Source organism: Hakea prostrata, chromosome 1 (genome assembly GCF_041222555.1).
Source record: "Hakea prostrata isolate BN-2017 chromosome 1, UWA_Hpros_2, whole genome shotgun sequence".
In the NCBI taxonomy this organism is placed as follows: Eukaryota; Viridiplantae; Streptophyta; class Magnoliopsida; order Proteales; family Proteaceae; genus Hakea; species Hakea prostrata.
Genome location: NC_142600.1, coordinates 15,463,625 through 15,476,572, shown reverse-complemented (window position 1 = coordinate 15,476,572; position 12,948 = coordinate 15,463,625). Strand labels below are relative to the sequence as shown.

The window sequence follows — 12,948 nt, the reverse complement described above, 5'->3', positions numbered from 1 at the left end:
TTCTCAACTCCGACTCTCAGCCCTTGAAGAGTTTCAAATCCACTATTCAAACACAGAAAACACCTCACTCAACCCTCAAAACCCTGTACTTGATGAGTTCTCTTGTTCTTTTGCTCATTCCTCAGGCAAACCTCTTTCAATTAATAAGAAAATAAGGAGAAAAACTCTCAAAGTCATTGTTTCTCCGTTCTTTGTCAACAAAAGAGGTTGAGAGAGACAGTGGCACCGAATTGTTAGTCAAATTCAATGTTAAAAAATTATCCGTTAGTGTGACCATAATGCCTCCATCTCCTTTTATACACTCTTCAAACACAGAAAACACCTCACTCAACCCTCAAAACCCTGTACTTGATGAGTTCTCTCGCTCTTTTGCTCATTCCTCAGGCAAACCTCTTTCAATTAATAAGAAAATAAGGAGAAAAACTCTCAAAGTCATTGTTTCTCCGTTCTTTGTCAACAAAAGAGGTTGAGAGAGACAATGGCACCAAATTGTTAGTCAAATTCAATGTCTTATGAGGGAAGACCCACAATATTAAAATTATTGATTGTTTGCTTTCAACAAAATAAAAAATTATCCGTTACTGTGACCATAATGCCTCCATCTCCTTTTGTACACTCTTTCTTTTTCCTAACCTTTGGTGGGATTTTACCCAAAAAAAAAAAAAAAAACAAACCCTTTGGTCCGTGGGTGAAGCAGTGAAGCCTGAAGGTATTTTTCCCTCAACCTTGTCCCCACCACACCCCCACCTTCCCCCTCCCCCGTCGGAAATCAATGCTGGCCATCTGAGCTCCATAATTTGCAGGGTTTGATAGCACAGCCTCTTTTTCAGTCTCAGCATCCTTTCTTCCATCATCAACCCGTGATTCAACTTGGTCCATCTGTTCCAGTACCAATCCCACCTTCGCTGCTCTAATTACTTCCTGATGCACCATTACAAGAAAAAGAAAAAGAAAATAAAAATAAAAATCCCCAACTGGGTTTCACCCACTGTACTTGGAACTGCTCGAAATTAGTGCAGTCACAATCGAGGATGGAATTAGAAACTATTGGAGCACAACACAGAGGGCAATTCGTATGGGATCTGAGCCACATATCGATTCAGTGAAGGTGGAAGGCATGGCTACACATGTGAAATAGCCCCAACGCATCCTCCTCATGGAACTCACTTAGACAAACTGAGCCTCACTCAGTCCCTTCAACCAAACCCCTTCCTCTATGATACTTGCAGACGGTGATGGAATTGACGATATTATCAGGGAGACCTATCGTTTCAATTAACCAGATGGGATGATCTATAACAGGTCCCAGATCTTCATCGAAGAAACCCTTATAGTCATTATCGTGTTAGGGTGGAGAAATTTTCATCCAATTCCACCGGAACAGAACTTCACGATGAAGGCATATAGGTAAGGAGAAGACAAGCGCCACCAAGAATAGCGAACACGATGACTATATTTGGGGAAAATCTATGAGAGGAATAATAGGTGTTTGGAGGGGGAGGACTAAGACAAGAAAGATTAGGGCAAGCATAATCCGAACAAATAATTGTATCGTTTGCTGAAGGAAACACAGCTTTCAATTGTGCAGTCCGAAGTCATATTTGAATCGGGAAAAAATTTATGATAAATAGACGCCATGGAAGAAGAAACAGAGACGAGCAAAGAAGAGAACTAGGTAGCGTTCGAGCATGGAAGGAGAAGGAAACAGAAGAAGTGAGAGTTAAAAAAGTTCAATTTCTACTCCGTCAACAGACCATGTTTCACTTTGAGAGACGACGTTGATTGGAAGGGGTTCGGACACTTCTCCACATTCCGTTTTGTTCCCATTTCGCTTTGTCTCCTCTCTCTCCAAGTGGGCAATTTGGATATTAAATTTCAACAAGGAAAAATGAACAACACTGAGAATAATTCTTTTCCGCCAATTCAGCTAACCATTTGGGAAGAAGAAGACGAAGAGCAACCAGGCAGGAAGAGCAACCAGGCAGGAAGAACTAAACTACACTCATTGATATAATAATGAATGTTAACTGACTTTATTCTTACCTCCCAAAAAAAATTTACCCGCCGGGCAACCCAACAAGCATATTTTCTACGGTAGCACCACATAAGCAACAAAAATACTGGGTCTACATATAAAAACCAAAATTTTCATAGAATTACTTTCCACAACATATCCGCAGAACTCTGTTGATCTTTGCAAGCGAGCCATTGGTTGGAACTTAAAAGAAAGGGCTAAAAAAGAAAACATAGTTGCGATGCAACCAGTTATTAACTATCAAAAATGATAATCAATGGAATATGCATAACAGGTAGATCCTGAGAAGAATGCATGGTCTGAGATATGCCAAAACTTGCATCACATTGGAGGTCGATTACTACCAAGCAGCTGACCAACCAAATTTGTAACCTGCGAAACATACAGGGAGGGAGGGGCGTAAATATATGCATATTAAGCGGATCTATTTTCTTAAATTTTCTTTGGCGTACTGTGCTATCAAATTCAAGCTGCACAAAAGAAAAGTTGGTAGGGGAATCAACCGAAAATCAACCAGCCATAGTTTTTATAGACAAACTAAATAATTCAAGGAATAGAGAACAGCAACCTCAAATTTTTTCATATTTTGCTTAATAAATTTTCTAAAATATTAACTTAAAAAGGGTGAAAATGAATGTTGGTGGATTGTAGAGGAATTCCTTGAAACTTGAGATCTTCACTCAAATTTTGAGCTAGTTACTTAAGGTTGGCTTATCACTTCTTCTCTTACTCTTTCAAATGCACCAGAGTTTCATCTTGAAGCCTATAGGGCATATCAAAGAGAAATCAGGTAAAAAATGCAGGTGGAATTGGATTCATCAAGTTAATTAACTCGACTCACAAAGGTGGGAGTAACAGGATTTAAAATGCCATGACATGATCACAAATAAAAATGATACATCAAACCATACATTAGTGATCATGTAGAATAGATCCAAATCATGCTTCACTATTAAAGTTTGCTGACAACCTTGAATGGTTCATTTGGCATCCTCCTAGGGTGACAGACTCTAATGCTGAAGGTTTTTTTTGGATGAATAATTAATCAATTAAAAGACGAGAACAATACAAAAAGATCCAAAGGTCAAGGATCATGGGGGAGAATGGATTTGGGAGTTGAGGCCCCAGGCAACAACAATGAGTCTGTTCCTTGGGGAGTCAACAACCGAGGGGGAGGGGAAAGCTGAAATTTTAGAGGATACATCAAAATAAATAGCATTCCAAATAGCATCTATGGATCGGGATTTAGAAGTCCAACGCCGAAGGTTTCGCTCCCACCACAGATGGTGGACTGAAGCACAAAAAACAAGCCTACCTATTCGGTCACAGATAGAGGTACCTGAGAAGTTACTCAAAACCCAAGACCAGTCCCTGAGAAACCCAAATGAGCGTCGGGATCGGGGCCAAATGAAGTTAATGGCTTTTCTCCAAAGGGCACTAGAGAAAGGGCAAGAAAAGAACAAATGCTCGATGTCCTCGGAGCCATTCCAACAAAGAATGCAATTTAGGTTCACAGGGATGTGGCGGGAAGCAAGGAATGACTGGGTTGGTAAGGCTATGTTTAGGGCTCTCCAAAGGGTAAGAGAGTGACGAGGAATATGGCCTTTGAACCAAACCAAAGGGGGCCATAGAGGGGGAGGGGAGGGGGAACAAAACAAATTCCAAGCAGACTGGGTGGTGAATATTTTGGAATAATGCAGAAGTTGAACCAATAAAACAAGCATTTTCCCCATTTGATAGTTAGCAGCATCGCTAATTTTTACAAGCTTTTAGCTCTTTGTCTGTGAAATTGTTTCCAAGTGGATTTGGGTCACTATGCCAAGTTTGGCATCCTAAGGCTCAATAATAGCTTAAGATGCCTTCTTGCATGGAGCTGAGGTTCATGGCACGCACAACCTCTATCTACGAAGAATGGAAAAAACTGATCAAGAACTAAACAGGTCAGAAATCTAAACAGCATAGCAGATGATATGAGCTCTAGAGCTTTTTGGGATAGATGTCTACAAAATTACGATGGATGGGAGACTTGCCCTGGCTAAGTGAAGATCCAGGGGCACGCAAATGAGTTTATTAGAGTTGCATGTCACTCCACAGGCTAGTTTTAAAACATTTCACTTCTTTAAACCAAAGCTCCAACACTCCCCGCCCAAAAAAAGGATACGGGGTAGATGGTCTTGTCAAGTCTTTAGTCTAGACAAAGGATTAGTATGGGCCTAAAACTGCTTTTTACATGTTGCGAGTCATTAGTCCTGATTTGGTTGTTCTTCCTTCATCATATCTGTATTTTGTTTTGGGTAATTGGCCTCTTGATTTTTACAGAGTCATGATATCACCAAAGAAAGAGAGGTTCCAAATGTAACCTGCCAATATTTTGACACACAGCGATCAATGCAACTATTTTCCCCCATGTTAAGCTCGGAATCCTTGTGCCTGAAATAGAAACAGCCACAATGAATCATTCCCTTCTGCAAAAGATGAAAGTATCTTGGGAATTTAAGCATATGAAATATAAGCTGGATGGTTAAAAAAAATGCCCTCTTCTCTAACACCAACCCCCACCCCCCCCCCCCAAACAAAAAAAAAAAAAAAAAAAAAGGGCTTTTAACCAGTTAGCAACAACTGAAGCACCATATCAATATTATAGGGTTTTAGATGAAAAGGAGGCTCATGTTTGGGTTATCTGTGGGAAGGTTTGTACAATGCACCACAGGTGAACTGGAGGTCATAAGGTATCCTGCAGCAAATGAGCTAGGAATGTTAACAAGGTGAAACAGATACTAAACCACCATTCTCTCCCCTGGGCCACCCCCCCTGCATTCACCTTTGCACAAGTTACTTTCCTAGGCCATGCATGGCTTTCCTCACCATGCTCATAGAGTCATTTCAGGTCTACTCCTGGTCTCTTAGTTCCTTCAATTTAATCACCCCTCCAGAGTAGAATATACGAGCCTTCAAAGGCCTCTATTAGTGACATCCTTGCCACACAAAGGGATTCCTCACAATTCACATGATCAGATCTACTTCCAAATTAGGCAATTAATGCTAATTTATTCATTTCTTTATTTTAGCTTTTATAGCTTTACCACTAATCATCTCTATCTCGTTATTTAACTATACCAAATTTGCTTATATATTTTTCCATTACCACCCAATATTCAACTCCATACACCATCACTGGTCATACAACAGTAGAAAGTTTTCCTTTGAATTTTAAAAAATGCAGGGATAAAAAGGAGAAGTACTCCTAGCACACCATCACTTCGTCCACCATATTCTAATTCCGTGCAACATACTTAAACCTAGGTACCTAAAATTTTCACTGAGTGGGGATGTAACCTCACTGGGGCAAGGCCATAATTGAGAATCTAATAAGGAGAATCAGCAGGACATTAGGGTTTCTAAAAACCCTGCGGTTAGGGATTCAGGGCTCTTTAGGGGTTTTAGGGTTTGTAGGGATGGCATACTAGGTTTGGCTAGGGTTTAGAAGTTGAGGAATGAAATACAAACCCGAATGTTGCGGTTTTAAGTGGGCGGTTATGGTTAGTTTTGGGATTGAGTGTTAAGGAGGGGGAGGGGGTGAGGATTCAAAAAGAGGGAGGGATTTGAAGGAGAGGCTTGAGAGATATGTAGTTCTAGGGTTTGGGTAAGAAAAAGGGGGGGGGGCAAATGAGAGTGAAGGGCTTTTAGCATTGATTGCGATGGGCGAAAAAGAGAGGGCGAAGGTTTGGGATATAAGGGTTTATCAATTGAATACCCGGTGTAAATAATCTGGCTGCAACAAGTGCCTCTCGAGTTAGAACCTCATGAGCTCACAAATGCACCTATTCTCTGCTGTAATCCTCAATAATTTTATTCCTTCCCAAAACTGGCTTGTTTACAAGCAATAGGCTATGTTTATAATCTATATTGAAAGACTCCCACTAGGACTCAAGTTTGATAGCAAAACCAAAAGAAGACTTATTTTAAGAAGGAACCTTATGTAAAATAAGACTCCAACTTGACTACTCCTAGACTGATCCAATCCAAAAAACAACATAAAAGTAGGACTAGACTCCTAATGAAACTAGAATAGCAACTAAGGGAATTCTGCTTTAAATAGAAATCCTAACTAGTCTAGGACTCTTAATTAACTTGTCATTGGCTGACTCAAATTACAAAGTAAAGAGTATAGTAGGTCTCCAAATAAAATTCTACTTGTATTCTACTTGTGTTCTACTTGTAACTAGACCTAATAGAGCCTGACTGGGACTGCCCAAAATGATCAAAATATCCTTCATGCTGGCTGAAATCCCCTAGGCACAGGGTTCTGGCAACCTCCCAGCGTCTTCCTTGGCTCTTCCGGGGGTGGCTGTGGGTCCTACATCAAGTGGTATCCCCCTATCATCAATTTTCACCACCTCACAATCAATCCTATTCTGAATATCGTTACACAATGGAATACTCTATTATTTTCCTCTTAACTTAAGGCCTTTTGATTCAAAGGTTATCTCAATAAGTCCAACTATCCTCATTTTGTTTCACTCCCTGAATCAATATCATCAGCAAAAACATATACCAAGGGATCTGGTACTGAATGCTAGTCAGCTCACTCCCTACAATACTTATGGTTCTACACATATCATGTCCACATATTTACTCAAAACACTTCTACTCTCCATCTCTCAAGGATTCTAACATACGCTTCATCTAAAGGGGGGGGGGGAAGAGAATACAGAGATCCTTCTTACATTTCTTAATTATTTTCAAGACACCAGAGAAAGCTTCTGTGATTGATTTTTCTAGCATAAAATCAAATTGATTATCCAAAGAAATTGGCTGCTTCTCTCATGGACAGGTGTCAATTACTCTATACAATTTCACAAAGCGGTTCATTGATTTTACTCCTCCATAGTTTTTACAGCTTCCAAATATCACCTTTATTTATGTCATTCAGAACGACAATGTTTCTCCCTCATTCATTTGGTATTTTTCTTGTGCTCATAATTTTAACTACTAAGCCAAGTTATTCTATTAATTCCTAAGCTCTTCCATACCTCTACTAGAATACATAATTCCGGGAGTACACTCAATTCCCGGGGATCATAAGTTGAGTTAAAAATCCGTCTCAGAAAACTATGCTTAGTACTCATATACGCTTCTTGATACTGAAAATGACATTATTAGATCTAAAATATACACTGCTCTCAATAAAATTAGTATTATCAAATTGTTTCTTATTTACAAAACCTATTCAAGTGGGAGCATGTGCCTAGTTCTTAATAAGAGTCGATTTAACCCCAAAAGCACCCATATATAAATATTTGGAGACACGAGGACTTTGATGGAAGGTTGGTTGCTTCCCCCCCCCCCTTCCTCTCTCCTCTCCATTTCAAAGAATTGCATTAGCATCTATGCATGCTCAGGATACAGAAAAGAGAAGTCGAGCATACCTGTTTTCGATACATTTATTAAAGCATGTATGGGTAAGCCTGGATCAAAAGACAAAGAAAAGATCAAACATGTTATATCAAGATATGTCTTAATGCATATCTTATCTTGTGAGACTTTCCAATCATCAATTACTAGCAAGCTCCCTTGGATAAACACATTTAAATGGATTTCAAAGTCGAATTTTATTATGGTGGACTCATACAAATAAAAGAACAACAAATGGATGCTTAAATAAATATGCTTCCAAGACCACAATGGTTGCGACAAACTTCGCAAAAGAAGAAGGTTTGGAGCATATAGCAGAAAAACCAAAGATAAATTGATGCAGCTGCATTAAGCAAAGGGCTGACTGCTTGGGAGCCAGATGCTAAGCAGTTCCATATTAGATATGGCCAAGACCCATTGTGGTAGAAGATTATGTCTCACTGAGGTTTCTTGTAATAACTTCTTTTTCAGGTGGGTCGGGGGTTTTGCTTAATCTTAATCTTTAAAAATTCCATGCAGAATCTTTTCTTGCTTATGTTTTATTAGTAATGTTTTCTGAAGGGGGGCTTAGTTCTGGCTGCAAGTCAAGTTAGCATCTCTTCTAATTATTTTAAGAGTCCTATTTTGTAGATTAGTGGTTATTACTTGTTAAGAAGTAAACATTGATCAGAATCTAGCTTCTGTTTCTATTTAAAGATTGTGAACTCCCTAAAAAGGCATCCATCAGTGCACGACCTACCACTACTGTGAGGGGTGGGGAGTTCATTCAATAACATTATGACTTCATCCCATGGTTAAAGGGAGCTTTGCCCACCAAGCCACCCCCCCCTCAACAACAACAACAACAACAACAACAACAACGAGGAAAAAGGGGAAAAAATCCCATTCTGTGTCTACTATCTAGGTTTTCCCCTTCCCTTTTCCCATATATTTAATCTTCATCGTTTCAAGTTTCACTTCATCTTCTTCCTTTCTGCCTGAGTTTTCTGCAGTAACCAATGGATTTTTTTCTTGTTACAGTAAAAACTACTGCAATATATGAGACTCAATGCAAATTTGATTAAAGAAAAGAAAACACAGCTCAACAAACCAGCTGGTGGCAGCGGACAGAATCTAATGTACACTGGAAGAGAAGACAGAGTGAGAGAAAGAGAATTTTTTTTAACAAATGAGAAAACAGTCAAGACACATTATGCACTAAGAAAAGCTGTGTTGTATACGATCATGTATATGTTTGCTACCAAATGCACATGGAATTGGATACACACTTTATCTTCCAATCACAATTTACTTGTATTTGAATCCAAAAATAATAAGATTGATAGCATTTAAAGAGCTTAATGATATTGGTGAACTTACTTATTGAATAATTCCACCCTATACTCCATTTCTTTTTCTGCCATCCCAAAGATCTGTAGAATCACGCAAATAAGTTGAATAATAATTGGTAAGACAGGAAAAGGGGGGGGGGGGGGGCGCAGCCAGTGCAATTTTAATAGACCTAGGGAGTAGAAGCTGACTATCTTAAGCAATTCTGTTGACAAAAAGACACTCTTTCTGGTAAGTCATGAACAACTGACTCAAATTCCTGTAAGTTTGCTTGATCAATAGAACGATTACCGACTTCCCAAAACATATAAAATAAAAATCCATTAAAGAGCAGTCTAGGAGCAGTTGCAGTTCCTAAATATTGAACATGAATTGAGCATAACAGTTCACGAATAATGAATATGAATTATAAAACTAGTAATTCTGAGAAGAACAAGGTAACTAGAACATCCAAAGTACCTGTTCTTTGTCAAATGCGGTGGGCTGGTTATTGGCAGCCATCAGAGCTAGAAGACGAAATTAAGAAGAAGAGCATACGAACATCAGATAGACGAGGAAGGCTTTGGAGATCCAGCAAAAAACATTAGAATCCAAGGTTTTGGAGATGCAAAGATAAGATTCAAGGACTAAAGCTATACCTTACCTGTAATCTGTCTGACGTTTTGTTCTCGGTTTTCAGAGATGCCACCGCCAGCAAAACCAGAAATAAACCCTAACTGACGAGGAGACCGAACAGCAGAGCCTGAAAGGGTTTAAAGGGAAAAAGATGTAGGAAGTAAACTCTCCCTCCTCAATTCCGAAGCGGCGACGCGTAGTTGTCCTCGAAATACCTAAAATACCCTCCAGTAAACCCTAACCCCTTTTCCTTCGTTCCCAAGTCCCAACCCTTTCTGGCTTTCTTTTATCGCAGCGGTCTCTGATAACGGAGCACTGTGCATCGCTCTCTGGCATCAACTCCTCCTTTTTTTCAGGTGAGGCTTTCTCTGTAATTCATTTGCTTGGATCGTTCAAGGCTTTTTATGTACTTCAAAACTAGTGATGCAATTTATTTATTTATTTATTTTTGTTGTTGTTGATGAAATCCGATATGTTCACTAGTTGTTGCATATTTTAGGCAGTTAGTGGCATCTCTTATCATCTATTGATCGATGCCTCGGTAGCTCATAACTGCATATCGTGTTCTGCTTAGAACGAAACTGCATTAGTTAGACTTCATTGAAGGTTTAATTTGTTTACTCTATTTAAAGGATCTTTAACCTTTCTTTCTGTGTGCAGGAGCATCAATCAATATGGAACTCGGTTCCGCAGATAATACGCAGGCAACATTTTCTTTGACTGATGAGGATCACACGCTTGCAATTTCACTCAGATATGCCTTGAATCAAGAGTTCGTACAAAATTATTCGTTCTTTCTATTTTCTCTGCACATGGGATCTTGTTTTTTCTCGTTCCAATAAGTACGATTTTGTCAAGGAAAAAGCAAATAATCTTACAATTCTTCAGCTGATAGAAATAGGTCAAATAACGAGTCACTGGAAAAGAGAAAAACATAAAACACCTTATAGGGAAATACCCTGTTTAGAAGTTCTTGGTTACCCGCCTATCTGTTGCTCTTATTGCCATGATCGTAGTAGCTACCTTGTTACATTGTATTACACCCTCAATTCCCAGCTCAACCAAACCTTAGCCTTACTAATATATTGGCTATGTGAATTTTACTCTCTGCAGAATTAAGAGACTATTTAATTAACACGATTTTCGGATCTTTGTCATCTTTGGCCTTTACCTTGTCTTCTTGGGGCTGTGGTTTTAAGCCCCTTGGATAATTGTGATGCCTTTGTTAACATTTTAGATGTAGATTTGATTTAAGTGCAATATGTTTCCATGTCCAAAATGATCACTCTGTTAAGAGTAATACTCAATGTTTAATGAAGAATTCTTTCTTTCTTTCTTTTCCTCCTTTTTCCCTTCTTCCAATTGAAGTCTCCCTAAGCTTGTTTTCCATTATATGTTTCAGTCCAAGGGTGTCAGTCGGTGGGTATAGTACTCCTCATCCTTCAGAAGCTCGCATTAACATAAGGGTGCAGACTACAGGTATTTGGCATGCAACTCTCACTGACAACTTATTTCAGGTCATGTTTAATGTTAGTTTTTAGCATCCATCCCTGTAGTTAACATCCCCTCTTATGGTGTAAAACTTTATTTGTCATTGTTCTTGTTTAACTGAAAGATTGCACATCCACTTCTCTTTCTCCCGACCCATTGAACAAGGGTTGTGTTTTTGCCTGGAAATTATTATCAGTTCTTCTGTATGAAAGGTTTAATGGTCAAGCTGTAATCATATGCAGTATATTCTTTTCCTTTGGGGCTTTGCAGGTGATCCAGCAAAGGAAGTATTTAAAGATGCACTCCAGGATCTTATGGGGATGAGCCAACATGTGAGGACCACCTTTGAAAAGGCTGTTGTGGATTTCAAAACCAGCGAGGCTGCTAAAGCCATGAACATAAATCCGTAAAAGAAAACTGCAGTTGCCTCTGGCTCTACTTGGAGTTATGTAAAGTTCAGTACTAAAAACATGTAAGGATTTTGAAATCGAATTATTTGTTCCATGTGATTCAACCTATCTAGTAACAGTGTAACATAATCCAATTTGATCAGTGCTTCGCGAGGTACCACACTTCAATGCTCTATCTTCTGTCACAAACATTTGCTATTGCAGTGAGAGGTTAGAACTTGAATATGCTGTAGCATCAAGCAGGATCCAGTGACTAAAAATTATCATATAATCAGCTTACTCTTGCATTCACTCTAATGAACTCCTTGTCTACTGGTACAGTTGTTACATGATCCCATAACATTCTCTTGTCCCATACTTGATGTCCTTATGGTGCGAGACAATACCCGTAACAAGTCCAATCAAATGTTCGACTCCACACTCCTGTGATTTCCCTTGTCGGTCACCATTGCAAGTTCATGTGTGGCAATAATTCGGATACAGATATATACATACGTACAATTAATCAATTCACACAACTAATAATACGTCTCAAAGAATTCAACTTAAGTCTATGGTCTTGGCAATAGAGCATTACCGCTAATAATGAGACAATGCTACAATCCACATTGTATGTCTCAGAAAATAATAAACCTCGGAAGTTTATAGACCCAAAGGAGAAATGCCTGTTCCATTTCTTTTTTGGTGGCAGGAAAATTCCTGTAAGCTGGGTGTAGCAACATACTTTTCTTCTCCGACGTGATTTGAAGGATGACTGAAGAAGAGAAGTGTATCCAACAACTCAATTGGAATTTTCTTTTTCTTTTCTAGGGTAGAAACAATTCTATTGAATAGAACACCCAATTTGTAATTTTGATCAAGGTTTATAGGTTTAAAGTATCGGTATCAAGTATCATATCGATCATGCGATTTTAAGAGACGTATCATCCTGTATCGAGTATTGTATCGCTCTACTTATGTACTTAGTGTAATTCAATGGAGAGACGCATTGAGATGTATCGTATCGGTTGGGCGAAATATGGATACATATGGTTTCATAGGATACTTTAAATTTTGATTTTGATTACCGTTCATATATGGTCTTTCCTTATTGAACTAGACGAAACAATAAGGTTTAAAGAAGGACAAAAAAAAAAAAAAAAAAGTTTCAGGTTGATACGAGATTGGATAGTGCATACTGCAGGTCTGAAGGTTTTACACCAGAGCTAGAAGTATCTTCCGTCGATCTGGAAGCTTTGCTACTGCGAGAGTCTCGTGTTGTTGGTCGCCGCTAGTGTATCTTTGCCGTGGCTGTTGTCTCCGCCCTTGAGGCGTGTTATCTCTCCGACCTTATGGCGTGTATTTCCGTCCTCGTGGCGTGTTTATATCCGCCTTTGTGGCGTGTTGCCTCTTTCATTTTTTATGGAGGATACGTGTGTCGTATTCCTTGTGCTTAATTGTTGTTGTGGTTGTTAAGGCCACTTTTCTAAGGGATTGGGCTCGACCCATTCCTTAACCTGGATGACGTTGTCTATTACATGTGTGACATTTGGTCATTTTTCATTCCCTGGTTTGGATCGAACCTTGTGCTCTCATGCATTTATCTTTTGTATTTCTTTCTTTTCTTTATTGTGTCTGCATTTTTTTTCTTCGGTTCATGAATGAAGCTTTTCA

At 39.0% G+C, this 12,948-nt stretch overlaps 2 protein-coding genes and 1 pseudogene across 4 annotated transcripts; 1 reads left to right on the top strand and 2 right to left on the bottom strand.

The window, feature by feature from the left end:
* Positions 1–720: 720 nt before the first annotated feature.
* On the bottom strand, positions 721–1,909 carry LOC149027804 (E3 ubiquitin-protein ligase Os04g0590900-like; annotated as a pseudogene).
* A 133-nt stretch (positions 1,910–2,042) lies between these two features.
* Positions 2,043–9,596, bottom strand: TIM10 (Tim10/DDP family zinc finger protein). 3 transcript variants are annotated; one of them, XM_089166015.1, is made up of 6 exons: positions 9,423–9,596; positions 9,239–9,339; positions 8,810–8,862; positions 7,465–7,503; positions 4,396–4,465; positions 2,043–2,407 (listed from the first exon to the last, which is right to left on the bottom strand). In XM_089166015.1, the coding sequence occupies exons 2-6, from the start codon at positions 9,278–9,280 to the stop codon at positions 2,357–2,359; spliced, it is 255 nt and encodes an 84-aa protein (XP_089022141.1). In that variant the 5' UTR covers positions 9,281–9,339; positions 9,423–9,596; the 3' UTR covers positions 2,043–2,356. The 3 variants fall into 3 exon arrangements, with proteins under 3 accessions (XP_089022141.1, XP_089022134.1, XP_089022126.1); XM_089166008.1 differs by having other exon boundaries at positions 9,239–9,285; positions 9,418–9,582; XM_089166000.1 differs by having other exon boundaries at positions 2,065–2,407; positions 9,239–9,285; positions 9,423–9,573.
* Positions 9,597–9,653: 57 nt separating this feature from the next.
* Positions 9,654–11,377, top strand: RPC14 (RNApolymerase 14 kDa subunit). The gene is made up of 4 exons (XM_089165990.1): positions 9,654–9,750; positions 10,055–10,166; positions 10,797–10,873; positions 11,156–11,377. Exons 2-4 carry the CDS (start codon positions 10,069–10,071, stop codon positions 11,293–11,295), a joined length of 315 nt encoding a protein of 104 aa, XP_089022116.1. The 5' UTR covers positions 9,654–9,750; positions 10,055–10,068; the 3' UTR covers positions 11,296–11,377.
* The last annotated feature ends 1,571 nt before the right edge of the window (positions 11,378–12,948 follow it).

Bases quoted from the DNA above. Each gene is read 5' to 3' on its own strand.
- TIM10 (XM_089166015.1), bottom strand. From the start codon at position 9,280: ATGGCTGCCAATAACCAGCCCACCGCATTTGACAAAGAACAG. The intron at 7,504-8,809 runs GTAAGTTCACCA...CTTTTGATCCAG, and splicing joins AGGGTGGAATTATTCAATAA to GCTTACCCATACATGCTTTA. The intron at 4,466-7,464 runs GTATGCTCGACT...TTTCTATTTCAG, and splicing joins AATAAATGTATCGAAAACAG to GCACAAGGATTCCGAGCTTA.
- RPC14 (XM_089165990.1), top strand. From the start codon at position 10,069: ATGGAACTCGGTTCCGCAGATAATACGCAGGCAACATTTTCTTTGACT. The intron at 10,167-10,796 runs GTTCGTACAAAA...TATATGTTTCAG, and splicing joins AGATATGCCTTGAATCAAGA to TCCAAGGGTGTCAGTCGGTG. The intron at 10,874-11,155 runs GTATTTGGCATG...GGGGCTTTGCAG, and splicing joins CATAAGGGTGCAGACTACAG to GTGATCCAGCAAAGGAAGTA.